Below are 23404 nucleotides of genomic sequence, written 5' to 3' on the forward strand. Positions count from 1 at the left end.
ACAAAGAACTCTACTCAGAGCCAATGGGACAGTGATACTAGCCTGAAGGGGACCTCGCCCAACTCATCAGGACCAACCAGAGGACCAGAACTTCCAGACTCAACCTACTTTCTGTGCTGTATAAAATGTCTATGCACTCTGTTATCTGGGCTTTTTTCTGCAAGTTCCATATGAGCTAAATGAATAAGTCCGTGCACGCTTGTACCAGATATCTTTACTCTTAAATAAAACTGTCGCTTGTCATACAATTTACCACCTTGTCTGAATCGATCCTTGACCGGCTCACCCTTCTCCATATCCAATGATCAACATTAGCCAGCAGACAAGAACAGCTAGTTCATGTCCAAACGGCAGTCCTACATTTTTCCACAAAACATAGTTAGCTAGCTACATCAGTTAAACCAAATTGTCACGCTGCTACCTTATAACGCATCGCATTTGCGATGTGGGAGAGAGAAAATGGAGGGAGAGTTCCCCTGGCAGACAGAACAGCATTTGACACAGACACTAATCATGCAATGGAATGTAGTCTTTAGGTCTTTTCACCAAGGCATCGCAAATCCAATTGCCAGCATTAAGCCTCAGAGGCTCCTCTCAGGCCAACAGACAGTGTGAAAGTACTAATTGAATAATACATTCTAATATAAAAGGTAATTTGAATAACAATGTTGTAATTTCTACCACAAACGCTAGCTAGCAACGCCATAGTTCAAGCTATGGTAAGAGCTAGCCATATTTCACTGTCAGACAGGACACAACTCAAACTGTAGCTGAGAAATCAAATCAGATTGTATTGGTCCATACACATACTTGGTAGATCTCATTGCCGGTGTAGTGAAATGCTTGTGTTCCTAGTTCCAACATTGCAGTAATATCTAACAATTCACGACAATAATGTTACACACATCTAAAAGTTAAAGAATGGAATTAAGAAATATAACAATATTAGTCCAGAGTATAAATACAGTGCATTCATAAGTATGTGGACACCCCTTCAAATGATTGGATTTGTCTAGTTCAGCCACACCCTTTATTGACAGGTGTATAAAATTGAGCACACCGCCATGCAATCTCCATAGACAAACATTGGCAGCAGAATGGCCTTACTGATTAGTGATGTTCAACGTGGCACCCTGATAGGATGCCACCTTTCCAACAAGTCAGTTTGTCAAATATCTGCCCTGCTAGAGCTACCCTGGTCAACTGTAAGTGCTGTTATTGTGAAGTAGAACATCTAGGAGCAACAATGTCTCCATCGAGAAGTGGTAGGCCACACAGGCTCACAGAATGGGACCACCGAGTATTGAAGCGCATTGCGTGTAAAAATCGTTCGGTCTCAGTTCCAACATTCCATACTGAGTTCCAAACTGCCTCTGAACGCAATGTCAGCACAATAACTGTTCGTCAGGAGTTTCATGCAATGGGTTTCCATAGCTGAGCAGCAGCACACAAGCCTCAGATCACCATGCGCAATGCGAAGTGTCGGCTGGAGTGGTGGAAGGCTTGCCGCCGACGGACAAATCTGGGTTTGGCAGATGCCAGGAGAACGCTACTTGCCCCAATGCATAGCGCCAACTGTAAAGTTTGGTGGAGGAGGAATAATTATCTGGGGCTGTTTTATGGTTCGGGCTTGGCCCCTTAGTTCCAGTGAAGGGAATTCTTAAAGCATACCCCACAACACATGCCACCAAAGGTATCAATGAGTTCATAAGAAAGACAATAACAAGGAATTTCTCTCATCTCAAATTTGGCCTGCCACCTTCCAGCAAACCACAGCCAGCCAGCCAGCAAGCTGTTTTAGTTGTTCCAATAAATCCCTTCGATTTGTTGTGATTTTTATTGTATTTGACCATTTTAAAACAGTACAACCACACATGGACATAATGCATTTACAAGCATTGAGGATGACACAAAAAACGTGATACATCTAATAATTTACTATTTAAATAGATTAATGATGTATTAATTATACTAAAAATAGCCTACATTTTTGCCATTCATTTAACATACAATATGTTTGTGGCAATACAAACAGTTATTTTCTAGCAATAAATGACCCTCCCTAAACCGCCTCACCCACTTGAAAAGAAGTCTTGATGACTATGTACGGTAGGTGGCGGCACCTCAAACACCACAGAAGAAGCTGAAAAGCATCAACAGGAAGTTGTTTGTTACATCCTCTATCGAGTTTTCAATCCAAATAAATGTAAAATTAGTCTACATGAGACGTTTGTTTGTCACAATTTAAATCCAGTTTTGATATTTAAAAGGGCGTTTGATTGCGCTGGTCTAGCTTTTCTTTATCTGAACGCCGTGACAAAGTAACTAGCGTACACATTTAGTTTTTTTTTTTATATATTTGAAGAAACGTTGAAGAAAGAATCGCTTCCACGATGGATCGGGTAAGTTTGGTTGACTGTTATGAACAGTGCCTACTGTGGTGTATACAATGTCTAGGTCTAGTTTTCTTTGATATTCCACACCCGGCGTTCCATTTGAACATCTAGACAAAAGAAAACATGGTGGTAATTTCAGCAAAGTAGCCAATCGCACACAGATTGATGATACAAGCAATGCGCAACCAGCAGGTCAAGTCATAACCATGGAGAAATAATTAGGCATCGGCAACACCAGTGATGTATATAAACCCTGGGTTGCTGATGCTACGTATTGGCCATTGAGAAGCTACACCAATGATGCATGCAACGTCTCACTTTTGCAAAATTTTTCACATTTTATAGTTCTATTCCATTATGTTGTAGTCGCGCTGATTATGCATTGGTTGAAGCGCAATGATAAATTTAAAATCTCCCTGCCATCATATCTAAGCCATTATTACACCAATGTCGATTAAATCTCGCAAATGATCTTGATTGGAGATACACAACACACTCCCCACCTCATCGTGATCTGTCCAGCTGTTACAGAGTACCATATACCAGATTTCTAACAGGGTCCTTAGCAATTGAGATTTCACCAAGGGAAAGTTGGGTTTATATTCACACATTCGGACAGACATTCGCCAAAAGCCATTTAAAATTGTATAAATCAATAACTCATTCACCGTTTGTCACAGAATCATCAAATTGATATGATTTATTCTATAAATGTCTAGCATACTTTTACAACCTTTTGAGTAAACATTCCAGTTTTGATTGGACATCAAATCTATAAAATACAATTTAAAGCTATATAAATCAACGTTTTCACTGATTATGACAGAATTATCAAACTAGGTATGATTTATTCTATACATGTCTAGTATACTTTTACAACCTTTGCTTTGAGCAGAAATTCCAGTTTTGATTTGATAGAGGGCATGTATCAATTATTATTCTATCAAATTAGTTATTGATTTATACTGCTTTAAATGGCGTTTTTATAGATGTATCTATATCAGATCAAAAACAAAGGTTGTAAAAGTATACTTGACATTTATAGAATAAACCATATCTATCTTTGTTTCTGTGACAATCAATTAATTAGTTATTGATTTTTACAATTTTAAATGGCCTTTGGCGAATGTCTGAAAGGGTTAGGGTTACCAACTTTACCTTGGTGAGTTTTCAGAGTATTTTCTACACCCACCTAGCTCAAAGTCTAGAAGTCAGATTGAAACGAGCATATAGCTACCATAAATTGATTTGATAAAAAAAAAAAATGGATTGACTTAAGTTTGTAGGTGCAATAGATTTTATTACATTTCATAATGTGTCGCTCACATGCACATTCCGTCCATTACCAACAATGAGTTCCTTTTTTGTAGCATTTCTGACAATTATAAATTCTGAGATTCGGCTAAAAATATGTTATCTAAACTGGTCAGCAACAATACAGCTGCTATTAGCTTGCTTGTCCAAAATCCAGCAGCTAGCCTCCGTAAATAGCTAGCTAACTCCAGTCAGCTGACGTCCCACTACACAGGGCAATGTCCCAAATCACTGCCCTGAGGCATTGGGATTTTTTTTTTAGACCAGAGGAAAGAGTGCCTCCTACTGGCCTTGCAACACCACTTCCAGCAGCATCCAGTCTTCCATCCAGGGACCGACTAGGACCAACCCTGCTTAGCTTCAGACGCAGTGTGGTATGCTGCTGGCAAAGGGTGTAGGCTTGTTCATTTAGCTGACAAAATATACTTAAGGCCCATGTCATTCTTTTATATTAAATAATTGTTATAGTAAGAAGAATATAATTGATCTTAGCTGAATAAAATAGGATATTTTTCCCATTCTGGAGCGAATATGAAGTGGCCATGTTGAGCGTAAAAGTGTTCATTTGAAACCGGGTCCTATATGCTACATTTGGAGTTATTTGGCAATTATAAACGTTTGTAAATTATAAACCTTATAGAATGTATTTGAAATCAAAACATATATGGGCTGCACAATGTGACTACAGCCTATTGATGATTTCAGGAAGTTGCACAAAAAAGAAGAAGCTTGTGCCCTGTTCCTTGCCTCAGGCTGCACAGCTGTTCTCTCATCAAGTGATCAGATTTTCACCCATCAGACTATTCTCAATTTAATCTTGTTCTGATTTAGAATTGCCCTTTATCAAATGGGCAGGAAAGGGAACAGGGGGGAAAAGACATGTCATCCTTACGCACTTGAATAGCAAATGGTGGCAGCACACTGACCAGGTAGGCTACTTTTTTGTTGTTGTTGTTGCAGAGCATGTGCTTAATATGAGCAACTAAGAAATAAATATAAAAACACTTATTTCACTCATCAACCACTGTTTGAGGAGCATACTCTCGCTGCGCGACAGGTGATATTCCACCCAAACTCTGTATGCCATGGGCTCTCCAACCCTGTTCCTACAGCTACCCAGTGCTCTGTATGCCATGGGCTCTCCAACCCTGTTCCTACAGCTACCCAGTGCTCTGTATGCCATGGGCTCTCCAACCCTGTTCCTACAGCTACCCAGTGCTCTGTATGCCATGGGCTCTCCAACCCTGTTCCTACAGCTACCCAGTGCTCTGTATGCCATGGGCTCTCCAACCCTGTTCCTACAGCTACCCAGTGCTTAATTTGGGAAATCAAGTGAAATCTGTTCGGGAACATCGACTGTTGCTCTGCAACAATACAGCTGCTATTAGCTAATGTTAGCTTGCTTGTCCTAAGTCCAGCAGCTAGCCTCTGTAAATAGCTGGCTAACACCAGTCAGCTGAAAGCTAGCTAATGAATAGGCAAAGAAATGTAGCTAGCTATATTTGTTCATGGAAGATTTGTTACACAAATAACTTCAGCCATTAGCTAGCTAGAGCTAGACAACAACATATAACCTCAACACAGAAGGTAGCTAACGATAACTAGTTCACTTTCAAATGCCAGTGCTAAATATTTCCACAAAACATAGATGGCTAACTACATCAGTTCAAAACCAACACCAAACTTTGTGTAAAGTGTCACGATGCTACCTTGCAATGCAATTTGGCTTTTGCAACACTAGCTAGCTACTCTGTAGTCCAATCTACGGCAAGATCTTGCCATATTTCACTGTCAGACAGGACACAACTCAAACTGTAGCTGAGAAAACAATACAAAAATATAAACAGCATGTTGTCCACTGCAGTGAGCAGATGCTTGCTAACATCAGGACAAACTCACCAGTTTCAAGCATCCAGAATAAATTAAAATATGCTCCTTCTCCTGTCTTGACATTTTTAATCCAAATCTGTGCAGATCAACAGTGCCAAACTAAGTACTTTGCCAATTGACTGGGTTGATTATTTTTACAGTTCCAATCTGGATGCTGGACTAGCCCATGTGTTGGATATTTGTCAACAACTCTGCCATGCACCGCCATTCCAGTGGTGAGGGGCTACTGAGGGCAAGAAATATGTTACGAAATATTTGTTTTCTTCTCAATTACAACAAAGGTTGAAGCTAATGCAGTCAGGCTCCACATTACTACAAGAAAAAACTGCTTGGTCAATTAAACATGATGGTCTTGCAAGTGTAAAATCAAAGCTTGCTTTCATATACACTGAACAACAATATAAACACAACATGTAGAGTGTTGGTCCCATGTTTCATGAGCTGAGATTAAAGATCACAGAAATGTTCTAGATGCACAAAAAGCAAATTTTTTTGGCACAAATTTGTTCACATCCTGGTTAGTGAGCATTTCTCTAAATGCAAGATAATTCATCCACCTGACAAGTGTGGCAGATCAAGAAGTTGATTAAACAGCGTGTTCATTACACAGGTGAACCTTTTGCTGGGGACAATAAAAGACCACTCTAAAATGTGCAGTTTTGTCACACAACACAATGCCGCATGTCTCCAAGTTGAGGGAGCATGCAATTGGCATGGTGACTAAGAATGTTCACCAGAGCTGTTGGCAGAAAATGTATTGTTCATTTCTTTACCATATGCCGACTCCAACTACGTTTGAGAAAATTTGTCAGTACGTCCAACCAGGCCTCTCAATCGCAGACCATGTGTATGGTATCGTGCGGACGAGCGGTTTGCTGGTGTCAACATTGTGAACAGAGTGCCCCATGGTGGCGTTATGGTATGGGCAGGCAGAAGCTACGGACAACGAACAACATTGCATTTTATCGATTGTCAATTTGAATGCACAAAAATACCACAATGAGATCTTGAGGTATTTTTAGTCATTTAGTTCAGTTATCTTTGCCTTATTCGGTACAGGAACAATGGTGGCCATCTTGAAGCATGTGGGGACAGCAGACTGGGATAGGGAGCGATTGAATATGTCCGTAAACACACCAGGACGCGGCTAGGGATGCCATCTGGGCCAGCAGCCTTGCAAGGGTTAACACGTTTAAATGTCTTACTCACGTCGGCCACGGAGTAGGAGGGGGGGAAGTCCTTGTTAGCGTGCCACGACTGTGGCACTGTATTATCCTCAAAGTGGGCAAAGAAGGTGTTTAGTTTGTCTGGAAGCGAGACGTTGTTGTCCGTGACGTAGCTGGTTTTCTTTTTGTAGTCCGTAATTGCCTGTAGACCCTGCCACATACGTCTCGTGTCTGAGCCGTTGAAATGCGACTCCACTTTGTCACTATACCGACATTTCGCTTGTTTGATTGCCTTGCGGAGGGAATAACTACACTGTTTGTATTCGGCCATATTCCCAGTGGTTAAATGCGGTGGTTCGCACTTTCAGTTATGCCCGTATACCACCATCCATCCACAGTTTCTGGATAGGGTAGGTTTTAATAGTCACAGTAGGTACAACATCTCCAATGCACTTCCTTATAAACTCACTCACCGAGTCAGCGTATAGATCGATGTTGTTCTGAGGCTGACCGGAACATTTCCCAATCGGCGTGATCAAAACAATCTTGAAGCGTGGATTCCGATTGGTCAGACCAGCATTGAATGGTTCTAGTCACGGGTACATCCTGTTTGAGTTTCTGCCTTTAAGACGGTAGGAGCAAGATGGAGTCGTGGTCGGATTTGCCGAAGGGATGGCGAGGGAGGGCCTTGTATGCATCGTGGAAGTTAGAGTAGCAGGGATCGAGTGTATTGCCCGTGCTGCAATCGATATGCTGATAGAATTTAGGTAGCCTTGTTCTCAAATGTGATTTGCTAAAATCCCCAGCTACAATAAATGCAGCCCGAGAATATATGGTTTCCAGTTTACATAGAGTCCAGAGAAGTTCCTTGAGGACCGTCGTGGTGTCTGCTTGAGGGGGTATATACACAGCTGTGATAACTGATGAGAATTCTCTTGGGCGATAATATGGCCGGCATTTGATTGTAAGGAATTCAAGGTTGGGTGAGCAGAAGGACTTGAGTTCCTGTATGTTGTTATGATTACACCATGAATTTTTAATCATGAAGCATACACCCCTGCCCTTCTTCTTCCCAGAGAGGTGTTTATCTCTGTCGGTGCGACGCATGAAGAAGCCCGTTGGCTGAACCGACTCTGACAACATATCCCGAGAGAGCCATGTTTCCATGAAACAGAGAATGTTACAATCTTTGATGTCTCTCTGGAAGGCAATCCCTCTGGAAGGCAACTGGACATTGGCAAGTAGTATACTTGGAAACGGTGAGCAAAGTGCACGCCTACGGAGCCTGACCAGGAGGCCGCTCCGTCTGCCTGTTCTGCGGCGACATTGTTTTGGGTAGGCTTCTGGGATTAGATCCACTGTCCTGGGTGGTGGTCCAAACTAAGGATCCGCTTCGGGAAAGTCGTATTCCTGGTCGTAATGTTGGTAAGTTGACGTCGCTCTTATATCCAATAGTTATTCCCAGCTGTATGTAATAAGACTTAAGATTTCTTGGGGGTAAGAAATAATACATAAAAAACATGCATAGTTTCCTAAGGACTCGAAGCGAGGTGATCATCTCTGTCTGCGCCATCTTGCATCAATCAATATTAACTCAGGGGTGAACTCCAATTAATCCTCATAGGTTCTGAACATCAGACGGGGCATTAAGAGTTATCAGTTTTGACATTTGTTTTAAGAGTGAAAAAATATAAACATCTTCCATTTGAAAAATGTGCCAAAGTTTTTTTTTTTTTTTAAACGTACATTTGTGGAAAGTAGTGAACGATGACACACTTCAGGAGAAAGGAGGTATTATAAGGATACAGCCATCAATCAGAGATTTGGACTAAAGTAATAAAACAAATTGGTCTAATGATATTCTATGTACAATACTTCCTGTGGTCACCAGAACAGTGCTAGCCCGTCCCCCTCCACCCTGCCGGAGTCCCTGGGTCACAACTCTCCTGGTAGCGCCTTACTGCTGGGTCTGAAGAAGGTGTCTGTGCGGCTGGTCGACTGCAGGAAAACACCAGGGCAGAGTGGAACTGTGAGAGAAGGACACGAGGAGGGAGATGGAGATTTGATTTCATCAAGTAAGAACAGTGGGGGGGTGGATGAGACTACAATCTGCTTCTGCAAATTCTATTAATTGATTGATAAACAATATATACTCAGTGGCCAGTTTGTTAGGTACGCCCATTCAGTTCCGGAACGGACCCCCCTTTGCCTCCAAAACAGCTTGAATTGTCCGGAGCGTGTATTCTACAAGGTATCGGAAACGTACCACAGGGATGTTGTTGGTTCATGCTGACGCGATGGTATCATGCAGTTGCTACAGATTGGACGGCAGCACATTCATACTGCCAACAGCCCGTTCCATCTCATCCTAAAGATACTCTATTGGGTTTGGTCAGCAACAATGTTCAGATGCGACAATGTTCAGATACACTGCCGTTATTTGTCTGTTTGTGGCCCGCCTGTTAGCTTGCACGATTCTTGCCATTCTCCTGCGACCTCTCTGGTCAATGAGCTGTTTACACCAACAGGACTGCCGCTGACTGGATGTTTGCTTTTTTGATGCACCATTCTTAGTAAACTCTAGACACTGTCGTGTGTGAAAAGTCCAGGAGAGCGGCTGTTTCTGAGATACTGGATCCGGTGCGCCTGGCACCGGCGATCATACCACGCTCAGTCGCTTAGGTCACTTGTTTTGCCCATTCTGATGATCAATCAAACAGGAACTTAATGTCTCTGCCTGCCTGTCTGTCTGCTTTATATAGCAAGCCATAGCCACGTCTGTAGGAGTCTGTCTGTAGGAGTGACCTATTTTCATGAACGGGGTAGCGTACCTAATAAACTGTCCACTGAGTAATATATTGTTGATATTTGTTTATGGACTCATATTTCCAAAACCTAGTTATTAAATGTATTTTGTTTCACAGGGGACACTCCTAACCATCGTTCTCTCAGTGGGAGGGACTTATCATCTGGGGAGCCTCAACAACATCATGTTGCTGACGTGACAGAGAAGAGTCTCTCCCAATCAGAACACCTCAAACACCAGCACAGACGTACAGAGAAGAAATCTCACCACAGCTGCTCTGACTGTGGGAAGAGTTTCACTACACGGAGGTCCTTCATAATTCACCAGCGAAAACACACAGGAGAAAAGCCCTATAGCTGTGATCAGTGTGGGAAGAGGTTTGCTCGAGCTTCCAACCTGACTGCACACCAGCGAACACACACAGGAGAGAAGCCTTATAGCTGTGATCAGTGTGGGAAGAGCTTTGCTGCATATAACACCTTCAAATATCATCTGAGAATTTATGAAGGGGAGAAGCCTTACCCCTGCCTTGATTGTGGGAAAAACTTTGTTAATGCAGGAGCCCTAACCATACACCAGCGTGTACACACAGGAGAGAAGCCTTATAGCTGTGATCAGTGTGGAAAGAGCTTTGCTGTAGCTTCCACCCTGATTAGACACCAGCGCATACACACTGGAGAGAAACCTTATATCTGTAATCTGTGTGGGAAGAGCTTTGCTGTATCAGATAAACTAACCATACACCAGCGTGTACACACTGGAGAGAAGCCTTATAGCTGTGATCAGTGTGGAAAGAGCTTTGCTGTAGCTTCCACCCTGAATAAACACCAGCGCATACACACTGGAGAGAAACCTTATAGCTGTGATCAGTGTGGAAAGATCTTTGCTCGAGCTTCCACCCTGACTGCACACCAGCGAACACACACAGGAGAAAAGCCTTATAGCTGTGATCAGTGTGGAAAGATCTTTGCTGAATCAGGGACCCTGAATTCACACCAGCGAACACACACTAGAGAGAAACCCTATGTCTGTCTATGTGGGAAGAGCTTTGCTCGTTCAGGGCCAATGAAAAAACACCAGAAAGCAAACGTGCCATATTTCGTCTCCCTCCCTTCTGGCACCGGTTCCAGATCCCTAAATAAAGGATCAGTAGAAAACATCCAGTGAACAGTCATATTCTTAAACAGTTGCCTCAGTCTGATCACCATGGTAACCTCTGTGCAGCATAATATGCAGCTCTGATCTAGGATCAGGTCTCCCCTGTGTCTATGTAATATCACACATTGATCTAAATGGATAAATGTTATCATAGGAAATGTTATAGGGAACCTGTGTGTGTGTGTGTGTGGGAGGGATGTTGATAGTTGTATCTTCTTTCATATACTCATGATACTATTATTATTAAATGTCATTATGTAGAATAATGTTTCAACAATAACCGGAAGGTTGCTGGATCGAATCCCAAACGGACAAGGTAAAAGATCTGTCATCTGCCCCTGAACAAGGCAGTTAACCCACTGTTCCCCGGTAGGCCGTCATTCTAAATAAGGATTTGTTCTTAACTGACTTGCCTAGTTAAATAAAGGTTAAATTAAAAGAAAAATCATATATTCAATTGATTTAAAATTCAAGCCATTATCTTCTAAACAATAACTTTAATTTGTTTTATAATATCTAAATTGATTTGTTCCTAAAAATTAATCAATTATACATTGAATAAAAATATCCATGGGGTCAAGGCAAGAACTATGCATGTTGTGTCTTGTAACAACGGTTAATGTAATAACTTTTAGATTTATAATGTAATAAAACCGGTAAATGTAATATATTGATTGTTAATTATAAAATATTGAATCGTTATAGTAATAACGTTTTCCATTTAATGTAGTAAGTTACGTTATCAGGTGAGTAATCATTTATGAATAACATAATGACTTCAACCGATCATGTAATAACACCTAAACCAATGTTTTAATGTATTACTATCCTAATGTTAATGCACATACCACCCTCCTCTAATTGGTAAGGGACACACAAATCTAGCGCAGCGGTAACCAGTCTGGTATTTTATAGGCTACACTTACTGGGCATCAGACAATACAACTACCTGGACTCTCGAAGAGGATGGTTGTTCCAAGTGACGCTCGGGTAGAGTTAGACGACAACAGGATTCTTGGTGAATAGGGTGTTAAACGTTTTGACTTTAATAGATCAGGTCAAATCTTATCCAGGATCTTTCTGAAGTAAGATTAGCCTATATCAGACACTTATTTGTCATCTTAAATCTAGTTTTGATATTGAAAAGGACGTCTGATTGCTCTGGTATAGCTGTTCTTTATCTGAACGCTGTAACAAAGAAACTAACTGTAGTGTAGGCTAGCTACAGATTTACTGTCACTTTTAAACGCTGAAGAAAGAATAGGTAACTATGGACCGGGTAAGTTTGGTTGAACAGTATTCCTACTGTGGTGTATAACATGTCTAGGCCTAGTTATCATCTTTGATCTTCCATATCCATTCGTTCCATTTGAACATCTGGACAAAATAAACAATGGTGGTAATAAACACTTGGGATATTTTGTCCTTCAGCAAAGTACCCTACTAGCCTTAAGCACACAGATTGATACAAGGCAATGCGCAACAAGCAGCTAAAGTCAGAACCATGGAGAAATAATGAGGCCAAGGCTACACCTTGCAGTAGAGGTGTGTAGGTAAAATCACCTGGGAAGCCATATTACAACCCACGTGTTGTGATAATTGCGTTTTTTGTTCTAGCCTGTTACTTCATATGCCTTGACACAGCCGAGACGACAGTGGCAGAATCATTTCAACCACACCTTTGTTAAATCATGAAACCGGAGAGCAACATCTGTCTTGTTAGGTTCACAATTCCTACAGAATGGTCAAGCAAGTTAATGTTCCCGACTACTAAACTATTGAATTAGTTACCGCAAATAAAACAGGCGCTGCCTCCACTATTCAAGCACCATTTCAACTTCAACATCATATAATCACCTATGCTTAGTCTACTGCAGTGACAACTCAAATACACCAAATTCAAAAGGTACTCGCACATCTGAGCAAACTAATTTGCAGGTGCGTGGCAACAATTGAACAAGATGAAGGAAAAAGGAAACCGCACACTGCTCTTGATAGTATCACCGATATTTAATAATCTCACGTCCTTCGTCAGATACTGGCATTTCTTGATCTTGTAGAGTCTCTGTATTTCCCAATGGACTGCTTGATCGTGTCGTCTTTGGCTGTAAAATTAGGGCCTAGAATCTCCTTCATTATAATCTCATGTTCGCTAATCTTAACTTCTTTCACTTCCTTCGACACATGTTCCACGATTAATAGCATTAAATCTAATGTGCATTTGTTGAGTATTTCACTCCATTGCTGGACGAAAGTTTTGTCGTTTTTCCCTATTGTAGGCTCCTTCTGTATTCTCAGTCCTCTTGGAATGCGCTTGTTGCGCCAATACTCTAAGAGTGGTGCCATGTGCAAACGTCTTTCTTTCTCTCGGAGTCTCTGGAGTTGGATTTTCAGTTCGACAGTCGAGTGTGGAACTGGGTTGTCCATGTTGGAGGTAGGAAAAATAATCTTATTGGCCTCTTGTGTGAATGAAAGGGTACTCGCACAATGCGTGGTAAGTGAGTTGATCTCTCGTAGTGGATCCATTGTATACTTGGTACGTCTTTTACTTATGTGTATACTTACAAGATTTCAGAGTGCAGAGTGAACAATAGTAATACAACATTAAAAAGGCACTCGAACATCTGAGCAATGAACGTTTCGATAGAAAACTGAGTGTTGATCCCACACAGGTGTTCCAAAGGGATATATGCTCTAATCTGGAGCAAGCCCTATTAAACCACCTTATCTCAAAACCTGAATATGAATATCTTTGCTGCAAATGTGCCATACGTCCATGCCTATACATTTTACCGAAATTACACAAACCTAAAACACAAGGCAACTATCCAGCCAGACCAGTGATTGCAGGAATAGGCTCAATGCTAGAGCCATTGTCGAATTTTGTAGACTCTTTTATTCAATCTCATGTGCAAGCATTGCCATCATATGTTAAAGACTTCATAAACAAGATCTCACCAATAACGGGTTTAAAAGAAGACTGTATTTTGGTCACATTAGATGTCGAGAGTCTATATACCAGCATTCCCATGTGGGGCTGGCAGTACTAGCACACTATTTGGGAGACAGAGATACTAATGAATATCCACCAACAAACTTCATTCTAGAGTTGGCTGAATATGTTTTGACGTATAACTATTTCAGGTTTGATGATGAATACTACCTCCAAACGAATGGAACATCGATACATTTGCTCCGATCTATGCTAACCTCTATATGGGTCTTTTTGAAGAACGTTTTGTTAATAATGAAAACGAGAATCCATTTTTGAATAAAGTCCTGAAGTGGTATCGATATATTGACGACATTTTTTGTATATGGGAAGGAACTGAAGAGCTGTCAGATTTTATGGCACTACTCAATGACATTGACCCTTATCTCACATTCACTTTTGAACGTGACACTCAACGTGTTCATTATCTCTATGTGTGGATTGAGAAATCAAATGGAACCCTGTTTACAACTCTGTATAGAAAAGAAACGGACAGAAATACTCTATTACAGGGGGACAGCTTCCACCCTGAGCCATTAAAAAGAGGACTTCCAAGAAGCCATTTTTTTAGACTGCGCCGTATATGCCACTCCACAGAGGACTATCTAGAAAAAGCAGCGGAGATGCGCATGAGGTTTCTAAGAAGAGGCTATTCGTCACAATGTGTGAATGAAGCTCATAATTTGATATTGGAAAAAACACGACATGAACTGCTACAAAAAAGACCCGTTAAAGCTAAAGAACACTCCGTAATGTTCACAACTACATATACTTTGAATTCGCGAAAGTGGGAGGTGTGGTCAAGAAACACTGGCATATTTTATCATCGGACACAGTTTAGCGTCTGAATTTAAATATCCACCACTTATTGTGTATAGGAGAGGTCGCAATTTATGCGATAAATTGGTTCATGCCAACTGCCAGCCACAAAAGAAAATCAGCCAAGCTCTTTTACGCCCTCTACCAAATGGTAGCTATAAATGCAGAGGATGCGCACAGTGCAACAATATGATGAAGTGTGAATATTTCTGTCACCCACACACAGAAAAACGGTTCCAAATAAATTACATTATTACGTGTTCCACCACCCATGTTATTTACATTATTAAATGTCCATGTGGGCTCTTATGTCGGTAAAACCACCCGCTCTCTCAAACAGAGAATTAGTGAACATAAAAGTTAAATTAGGAGAAACGACAGGGATTATCCAGTCGCTGTACATTTCAATGAGCTGAAGCATGACATTTCCACCTTTAGATTTTGTGGCATAGAGAAAGTTAAGATATCAGACAGGGGAGATTAATAAAACTCTGAGTAAAAGACACTCCAGACATGATTTCCTAAAGGACTTAATGATGAAATGCCTATGTATGTGATGTTGTGAATTTGAACATGAAATATGCGTCTATTGTAGATTACTCTGACGTTTTTCGTACGATGTACCCAATGACTAATGAGAACTTGCTATGTCCTCATTGAGGTTTTACAGACGAGTTCAATACGCCTTATTTATACACTTTTGTAATATCTATGAAATGCATATTGTTATATTTGGTAGCACTTATTTGTTTTTCCTTTGCCTCCAACCCCCTTCGATGTGTAGAACGGATGTGGGTGGGGCCAGGTCTAGATAAAGGGTGCAAATTTTAAAAAAATCACAAAAGCTCTGACGAAGGCCGATACGTAAGCTTATTAAATATCGGTGATACTATCAAGAGCAGTGTGCGGTTTCCTTTTTCCTTCAACTCAAATACACCAAAAAACAGGGGCGCAACTTTCACGTGCGCACTTGTCCATTAATTAAGAACCAACGATGTGCTACAAATCTCAGAGTTCTATCAAACCTGGTCAGTATCTCTGTTGCCTGGCAACAATACAGCTGCTATTAGCTAAGTTAGCTTGCTTGTCCAAAGTCCAGCAGCTAAGTTATCCTCTGTAGCTAGCTAGCTAACGAACAGGCAAATAAAGTTAACTAGCTGTAATTGTTTATGGAAGGTTTTTTACACAAATAACTATAGCCATTAGCTAGCTAGCAGACAACAGCTGACATCGACACAAAAGCTAGCTAACATAGGAAGTTCACGTCCAAATGCCAGGCCCACATTTTTCCACAAAACATAGCTAGCTAGCTACATCTGTTCAAAACCAAATTGTCACGCTGCTACCTTAGAATGCATGCAATGTAATAGGGTTTTCCAATGCTAGCTAGCTACTCCCATGGACTTTGCAGATCTTATTGCAGGTGTAGCGAAATGCTTGTGTTCCTAGTTCCAACAGTAGAGTAATATCTAACAATTCACAATACACACATCTAAAAGTAAAATAATCAAATTAACAAATATAATAATATTAGGACGAGCAATGTCGGAGTCCACAGTATAAATACAGTACATTCTTGAGTATGTGGACACCACTTCAAATTATTGGATTTGGTTATATCAGCCACACCCGGTGCTGACAGGTATATAAAATTGAGCACACAGCCATGCTATCTCTATAGACAAACATTGGCAGTAGAGTGGCCTTACTGAAGAGCTCAGTGACTATCAACGTGGCACCATCTGATGATACCCCCAGACAGGGCCAAACAGGCAGGATATAACCCCACCCACTTTCCCAAAGCACAGCCCCCACACCACTAGAGGGATATCTTCAACCACCAACTTACCCTCCTGAGCCAAGGCCGAGTATAGCCCACAAAGATCTCCACCACGGCACAACCCAAGGGGGGGGGCAACCTAGACAGGAAGACCACGTCAGTGACTCAACCCACTCAAGTGACACACCCCTCCTAGGGACGGCATGGAAGAGCACCAGTAAGCCAGCCCCTGTAATAGGGTTAGAGGCAGAGAATCCCAGTGGAGAGAGGGGAACCGGCCAGGCAGAGACGGCAAGGGTGGTTTGTTGCTCCAGTGCCTTTCCGTTCACCTTCACACTCCTGGTCCAGACTACACTCAATCATAGGACCTACTGAAGAGATGAGTCTTCAATAAAGACTTAAAGGTTGAGACCGAGTCTGTGTCTCTCACATGGGTAGGCAGACCATTCCATAAAAATGGAGCTCTATAGGAGAAAGCCCTTCCTCCAGCTGTTTGCTTAGAAATTCTAGGGACAATTAGGAGGCCTGCGTCTTGTGACCGTAGCATACGTGTAGGTATGAACGGCAGGACCAAATCGGAAAGATAGGTAGGAGCAAGCCCATGTAATGCTTTGTAGGTAGAAGTAAAACCTTGAAATCAGCCCTTGCTTAACAGGAAGCCAGTGTAGGGAGGCTAGCACTGGAGTAATATGATCAAATTTTGGGGTTCTAGTCAGGATTCTAGCAGCCGTATTTAGCATATGCGGATGACCACAGCTGTACATTTCAATGAAACATGGTGAAGCCCCAAAATTGCCCTCGCTAGAAGCCTGTGTTTCAGACATAAGGAAGTGGATGGCTGCAAACTTTCTACTTTTAAACTCGGACAAAACAGAGATGCTTGTTCTAGGTCCCAAGAAACAAAGAGATCTTCTGTTGAATCTGACAATTAATCTTGATGGTTGTACAGTCGTCTCAAATAAAACTGAACGACCTCGGCGTTACTCTGGACCCTGAGCTCTCTTTTGACGAACATATCAAGACTGTTTCAAGGACAGCTTTTTTCCATTTACGTAACATTGCAAAAATCCAACATTTTCTGTCCAAATATTAAGCAGAAAAATGTATCCATGGTTTTGTTACTTCTAGGTTAGACTACTGCAATGCTCTACTTTAACGCACTAAATAAACTTCTGTTAGTGCTAAATACGGCTGATGTTTTCGAATGACATCCCCAAGAGGTAAAATATATAGTGAAAACAATAGTGGTCCTAAAACGGAACCTTGAGGAACACCGACATTTACAGTTGATTTGTTAGAGGACAAAGCATTCACAGAGACAAACTGATATCTTTCCGACAGATAAGATCTAAACCAGGCCAGAACTTGTCCGTGTAGACCAATTTGGGTTTCCAATCTCTCCAAAAGAATGTGGTGATCGATGGTATCAAAAGCGAGCACTAAGGTCTAGGAGCACGAGGACAGATGCAGAGCCTTGGTCTGACGCTATTAAAAGGTAATTTACCACCTTCACAAGTGCAGTCTCAGTGCTATGATGGGGTGTAAAACCATACTGAAGCATTTCGTATACATTGTTTGTCATCAGGAAGGCAGTGAGTTGTTGCGCAACAGCTTTTTCTAAAAGAATTGAGAGGAATGGGAGATTCGATATGTGGCCGATAGTTATTTTTATATTTTTGGGGTCAAGGTTTGGCTTTTTCAAGAGAGGCTTTATTACTGCCACTTTTAGTGAGTTTGGTACGCATCCGGTGGATAGAGAACCGTTTATTATGTTCAACATAGGAGGGCCAAGCACAGGAAACAGCTCTTCAGTAGTTTAGTTGGAATAGGGTCCAGTATACAGCTTGAAGGTTTAGAGGCCATGATTATTTTCATTATTGTGTCAAGAGATATAGTACTAAAAGACTTGAGTGTCCCTTGATCCTAGGTCCTGGCAGAGTTGTGCAGACTCAGGACAACTCAGCTTTGGAGGAATACGCAGATTTAAAGAGGAGTCCGTAATTTGCTTTCTAATGATCATGATCTTTTCCTCAATGAGGTTCATGATTTTATTACTGCTGAAGTGAAAGCCATCCTCTCTTGGGGAATGCTGCTTTTTAGTTAGCTTTGCGACAGTATCAAAAAGACAGTTCTTATTTTCCTCAATTAAGTTGGAAAAATAGGATGATCGAGCAGCAGTGAGGGCTTTTCGAAACTGCACGGTACTGTCTTTCCAAGCTAGTCGGAAGACGTTTGGCGTGGTGCCATTTCCGTTCCAATTTTCTGGAAGCTTTCTTCAGAAAAAGCTCTTTCTTCAGAGCTCGGGTATTTTCTGTATACCAGGGAGCTGGTTTCTTATGACAAATGTTTTTAGTTTTTAGGTGTGCAACTGCATCTAGGATATTGCGCAATGTTAAATTGAGTTCCTCAGTTAGGTGGTTAACTGATTTTTGTCCTCTGACGTCCTTGGGTAGGCAGAGGGAGTGTGGAAGGGCATCAAGGAATCTTTGGGTTGTCTGAGAATTTATAGCACAACTTTTGATGCTCCTTGGTTGGGGTCTGAGCAGATTATTTGTTGCGATTGCAAACGTAATAAAATGGTGGACCGATAGTCCAGGATTATGAGAAAAAACATTAAGATCCAAAACATTTATTCCATGGGACAAAACTAGGTCGGACAAAACCCACTGAGTCGATGATGGCTCCGAAAGCCTTTTGGAGTGGGTCTGTGTACTTTTCCATGTGAATATTAAAGTCACCAAAAATGTGAATATTATCTGCCATGACTACAAGGCCCGATAGGAATTCAGGGAACTCAGGAACGCTGTATATGGCCCAGGAGGCCTGTAAACAGTAGCTATAAAAAGTGATTGAGTAGGCTGCATAGATTTCATGACTAGAAGCTCAAAAGACAAAAACGTCGGGGGTTTTTGTAAATTGAAATTTGCTGTCGTAAATGTTGAGGCCTCATTTAACACAGTAAATTAATCAGGCTTAAGCCATGTTTCAGTCAGGCCAATCACATCAAGATTATGACCAGTGATTAGTTCATTGACTATAACTGCCTTGGAAGTGAGGGATCTAACATTATTTTGAGATGTGAGGTATCACGATCTCTTTCAATAATGGCAGGAATGGAGGAGGTCTTTATTCTAGTGAGATTGCTAAAGCGAACACCGCCATGTTTAGTTTTGCCCAACCTAGGTCGAGGCACAGACACGGTCTCAATGGGGATAGCTGAGCTGACTACACTGACTGTGCTAGTGGCAGACTCCACTAAGCTGGCAGGCTGGCTAACAGCTGCACCCTATTTCATTGTGGAGCTAGGGGAGTTAGAGGCCTGTCTATATTCGTAGATAAGATGAGAGCACCTCTCCAGCTAGGATGGAGTCCGTCACTCCTCAACAGGCCATTCTAGGTCCTGTTTGTGGGTGAGTCCCAGAAAGAGGGCCAATTAACTACAAATTCTATCTTTTGGGAGAGGCAGAAAACAGTTTTCAACCAGCGATTGAGCTGTGAGACTCTGCTGAAGAGCTCATCACTCCCCCTAACTGGGAGGGGGCCAGAGACAATTACTCTATGCGGACACATCTTTCTAGCTGATTTACACGCTGAAGCTATGTTGCGCTTGGTGACCTTTGACTGTTTCATCCTAACATTGTTGATGCCGACGTGGATAACAATATCCCTATACTCTCTACACTCGCCAGTTTTAGCTTTAGTCAGCACCATCTTCAGATTAGCCTTAACGTTGGTAGCCCTGCCCCCCTGGTAAACAGTGCATGATCGCTGGATGATTCGTTTTAAGTCTAATACTGCGGGTAATGGAGTCGCCAATGACTAGGGTTTTCAAGTTGTCAGAGCTAATGGTGGGAGGCTTCGGTGTCTCAGACCCCGTAACGGGAGGAGTAGAGACCAGAGAAAGCTCGGCCTCTGACTCCGACTCGCTGCTTAATGGGGAGAACCGGTTGAAAGTTTCTGTCGGCTGAATGAGCGACACCGGTTGAGCATTCCTACAGCATTTCCCTCCAGAAGCCATGAGAAAGTTGTCCGGCTGCGGAGACTGTGCGAGGGGATTTATACTACTATCTGTACTTACTGGTGGCACAGACACTGTTTCATCCTTTCCTACACTGAAATTACCCTTGCCTAACGATTGCGTCTGAAGCTGGGCTTGCAGCACAGCTATCCTCGCCGTAAGGCGATCATTCTCCTGTATATTATGAGTACAGCGACTGCAATTAGAAGGCATCATGTTAATGTTACTACTTAGCTTCGGCTGTTGGAGGTCCTGACGAACCATGTCCGGAGTGAAAAAGTTGAATGAAAAAAAAGTTGTGTGAGGGAAAAACTAAAAATATAAACGGTAATTAAAAAGTTAAAACCGTAAAGTTGTCAGGTAGCAAAGTAAGATTATACAGCTGACTGAGTGCGGTATTAGTGCCAGCATCCGTCTGTGGTGGTACATAAACAGCCACGAAAAGTATAGCTGAACTCTAGGCAAGTAGTGTGGTCTACAATTTATCACAAGATACTCTACTTCAGGCAAGCAAAATCTAGAGACTTCCTTAGATTTCGTGCACCAGCTGCTGTTTACAAATATGCCCTCGTCTTAACATAGTGTTCTGTTCTGTTACTGTTCTATCTTGCCGGTGCAGCGTATATCCCGCTAGCTGAATATCCATGTCCTCATTCAGCCACAATTCCATGAAACATAGGATATTACAGTTTTGGATGTCCCGTTGGTAGGATATTCGTGATCGTACCTCGTCTAATTTATTGTCTAATTTATTGTCCAATGATTGCATGTTGGTGAGTAATATTGACGGTAACGGCAGCTTTCCCACTCGCCTTCTGCGGATCCGAACGAGGCACCCCGCTCTGTGTCCTCTGTACCTGCGTCTCTTCCTCTTAACGGGGATGTTGGCCTTGGTGGGTGTTTGGTGAATGTCCTGTGAGTCCTGCTTGTTGAAGAAAAAATCTTTGTCTAATCCGAGGTGAGTGATCGCTGTCCTGATATCCAGAAGCTCTTTTTTGCCATAAGATATGGTTGCAGAAACATTATGTACAAAATAAGTTAGAAATAACGTGAGAAAAACACATAATAGCACAATTGGTTGGACACACGTAAAACTGCCGCCATTTCTTCCGGCGCACATCATTGGTTCTTAATGGATGGAAATGTTCACGTGAGGTAGTGCTGGAATAGTGGAGGCAGCCCCTGTTTTCTGTGTGACTTGTGTGGTGGTTCGTTTCTTTACTATCAAATGAGGAGAGACAAACTTATCACACAAGTCAGAGTTATACTTAAACTAAATCTTTAATAATGAGAGCTTTGCAATAGCAATGACTTGTCAACGATTCACCATTTCTAATGATCCGTTGAGAGTGGCGAGACAAAAGTACAAAGGTCTTTTATAGCCAAGATACACCCCTTTCAACCTACATGACGAACAACAGATACATAGAATTGGTCACAAGGTTAAGATTTGTATGAAAGATACTTATAATACATAGCAGACAGCATCTGCTGTGTCAACAGTTTTCATTGTATAGACCAGTGTCTGGCCCTCTGACTCCAAACGGGAACCATCTCTCCCTGGTACGGTATAGAGCAGAAACATTAACTCCTCTGGAATGCTCTTTAGGTTTTATCACCCAAAAGACATGGTAAATCTCCTGTCAGTGTTATCTCCCAGAGGCCCATCCTCAGTAGAACACACCCACAATAGTGAACAGAATACTCTGTTCTGTCGAATAAAACAACCATTTGATGCAATAAAAGCATTATAACATAATCTTGCAATTTTTCCATGACACTTGTGGTAACTAAACCAATAGTTATTTAGTAGTTTGAAAATGTCGGAAAAATTAACTGGCTTGACCATGCTGTATGTCATGTAACTGTTTGTTAGAATGCAAAATGTTTTGTTTACTTCACAGGACAGACGTTGCTCTCCAGTTTTATGATTGAACAAAAGGTGTGGTTGAATTTATTCTGCCACTGTCTTCAAGTCTTGTCTGAGTCAAGGCAAATGAACTAACAGGTTATAGAGCAAACAACGCAATTATCACAACACAGGCTGTAATTTGGCTCTTTTTTCTGCCTTCCCGGTGTTTTTACCCACACACCGCTACTGCAAGGTGTAGGCTTGGCCTCATTTCTCCATGGTTCTGACTTTACCTACTCGTTACACATGGCCTTGGCTAGTAGGGTACTTTGCTGAAGGACAAAATATCCCAAGTGTTTATTACCATCATTGTTTATTTTGTCCAGCTGTTCAAATGGAACGAATGGATATGGGAGATCAAAGATGATAACTAGACATGTTATACACCACAGTAAGCATACTGTTAATAAAATTAAACCAAACTTACCCGATCCATCGTGTAAACTATTCTTTCTTCAGCGTTTCTTCAACAACAAAAAAGTGACAGTAAATATGTAGCTAGCCTACACTAGTTACTTTCTTTGTTACAGCGTTCGGATAAAGAACAGCTAGACCAGAGCAATCAAACATTTTTAAATATCAAAACTCGATTTAAGTTGTGACAAATAAATGTCGGATGTGGGTTAATCTTACTTCTGATCGATCCTGGATAAGATTTTACCTGATCTATTAGAGTCAATAAAACGTTCACCCTATCCACCAATAATCCTGTTGTCTGTTATCGTCTACCTCTACACGAGAGTCTGTTGGAACAACGTCCTCTTCGACCGTCCAGCTAGTTTGAATTGTCTCAGGCACAGCAAAAGTAGCCTTTAAAATACTAGATGGGTTACAGCAGCGCTATCTGTGGAGCGAACCAGTAAAACCCGATGTCTGTTCAATCCGACGTCTGTTGCGGCCATAAACAATTGACAGCGAAGCAGCCTTGGTGGAAGTTAGGGCATTCATCCTTCCTGCGCTACACGGAGCAGAGCTGTTGCGAAGGAAGGGTCTTCTTCTTTGGTATTATGGCGTGTAGCTCCCTCCAGTAATCACGAGCACAACCGTTCCTTGATTTTAACTGGCGGCTTTATTCTGTAGATTTAGTCAGAATTATCACCTTCCGTGAGAACTATAAAGTAAATGAAAAATACAGTTAAGCACACTCTTACAA

The 23404-nt window shown here is 41.6% G+C and overlaps 2 protein-coding genes across 2 annotated transcripts in view; both read left to right on the plus strand.

Annotated features, from left to right (window-relative positions):
• Positions 1–2118: 2118 nt before the first annotated feature.
• Positions 2119–12971, plus strand: LOC139571009 (zinc finger protein 180-like). Its single transcript, XM_071393452.1, has 4 exons — positions 2119–2402; positions 7843–8191; positions 8658–8841; positions 9691–12971. The coding sequence occupies exons 2-4, from the start codon at positions 8186–8188 to the stop codon at positions 10737–10739; spliced, it is 1239 nt and encodes a 412-aa protein (XP_071249553.1). The 5' UTR covers positions 2119–2402; positions 7843–8185; the 3' UTR covers positions 10740–12971.
• The window catches only part of LOC139570966 (zinc finger protein 271-like), a 35079-nt gene continuing 14064 nt past the window's right edge, over positions 2390–23404 (plus strand). Inside the window, exon 1 of the mRNA XM_071393353.1 lies at positions 2390–2402. Within this exon, the coding sequence (XP_071249454.1) occupies positions 2394–2402 (9 nt within the window). The 5' untranslated portion in view covers positions 2390–2393. The remainder of the gene's footprint in view (positions 2403–23404) is intronic.

This window comes from Salvelinus alpinus, chromosome 1 (assembly GCF_045679555.1).
Source record: "Salvelinus alpinus chromosome 1, SLU_Salpinus.1, whole genome shotgun sequence".
NCBI lineage: Eukaryota > Metazoa > Chordata > Actinopteri > Salmoniformes > Salmonidae > Salvelinus > Salvelinus alpinus.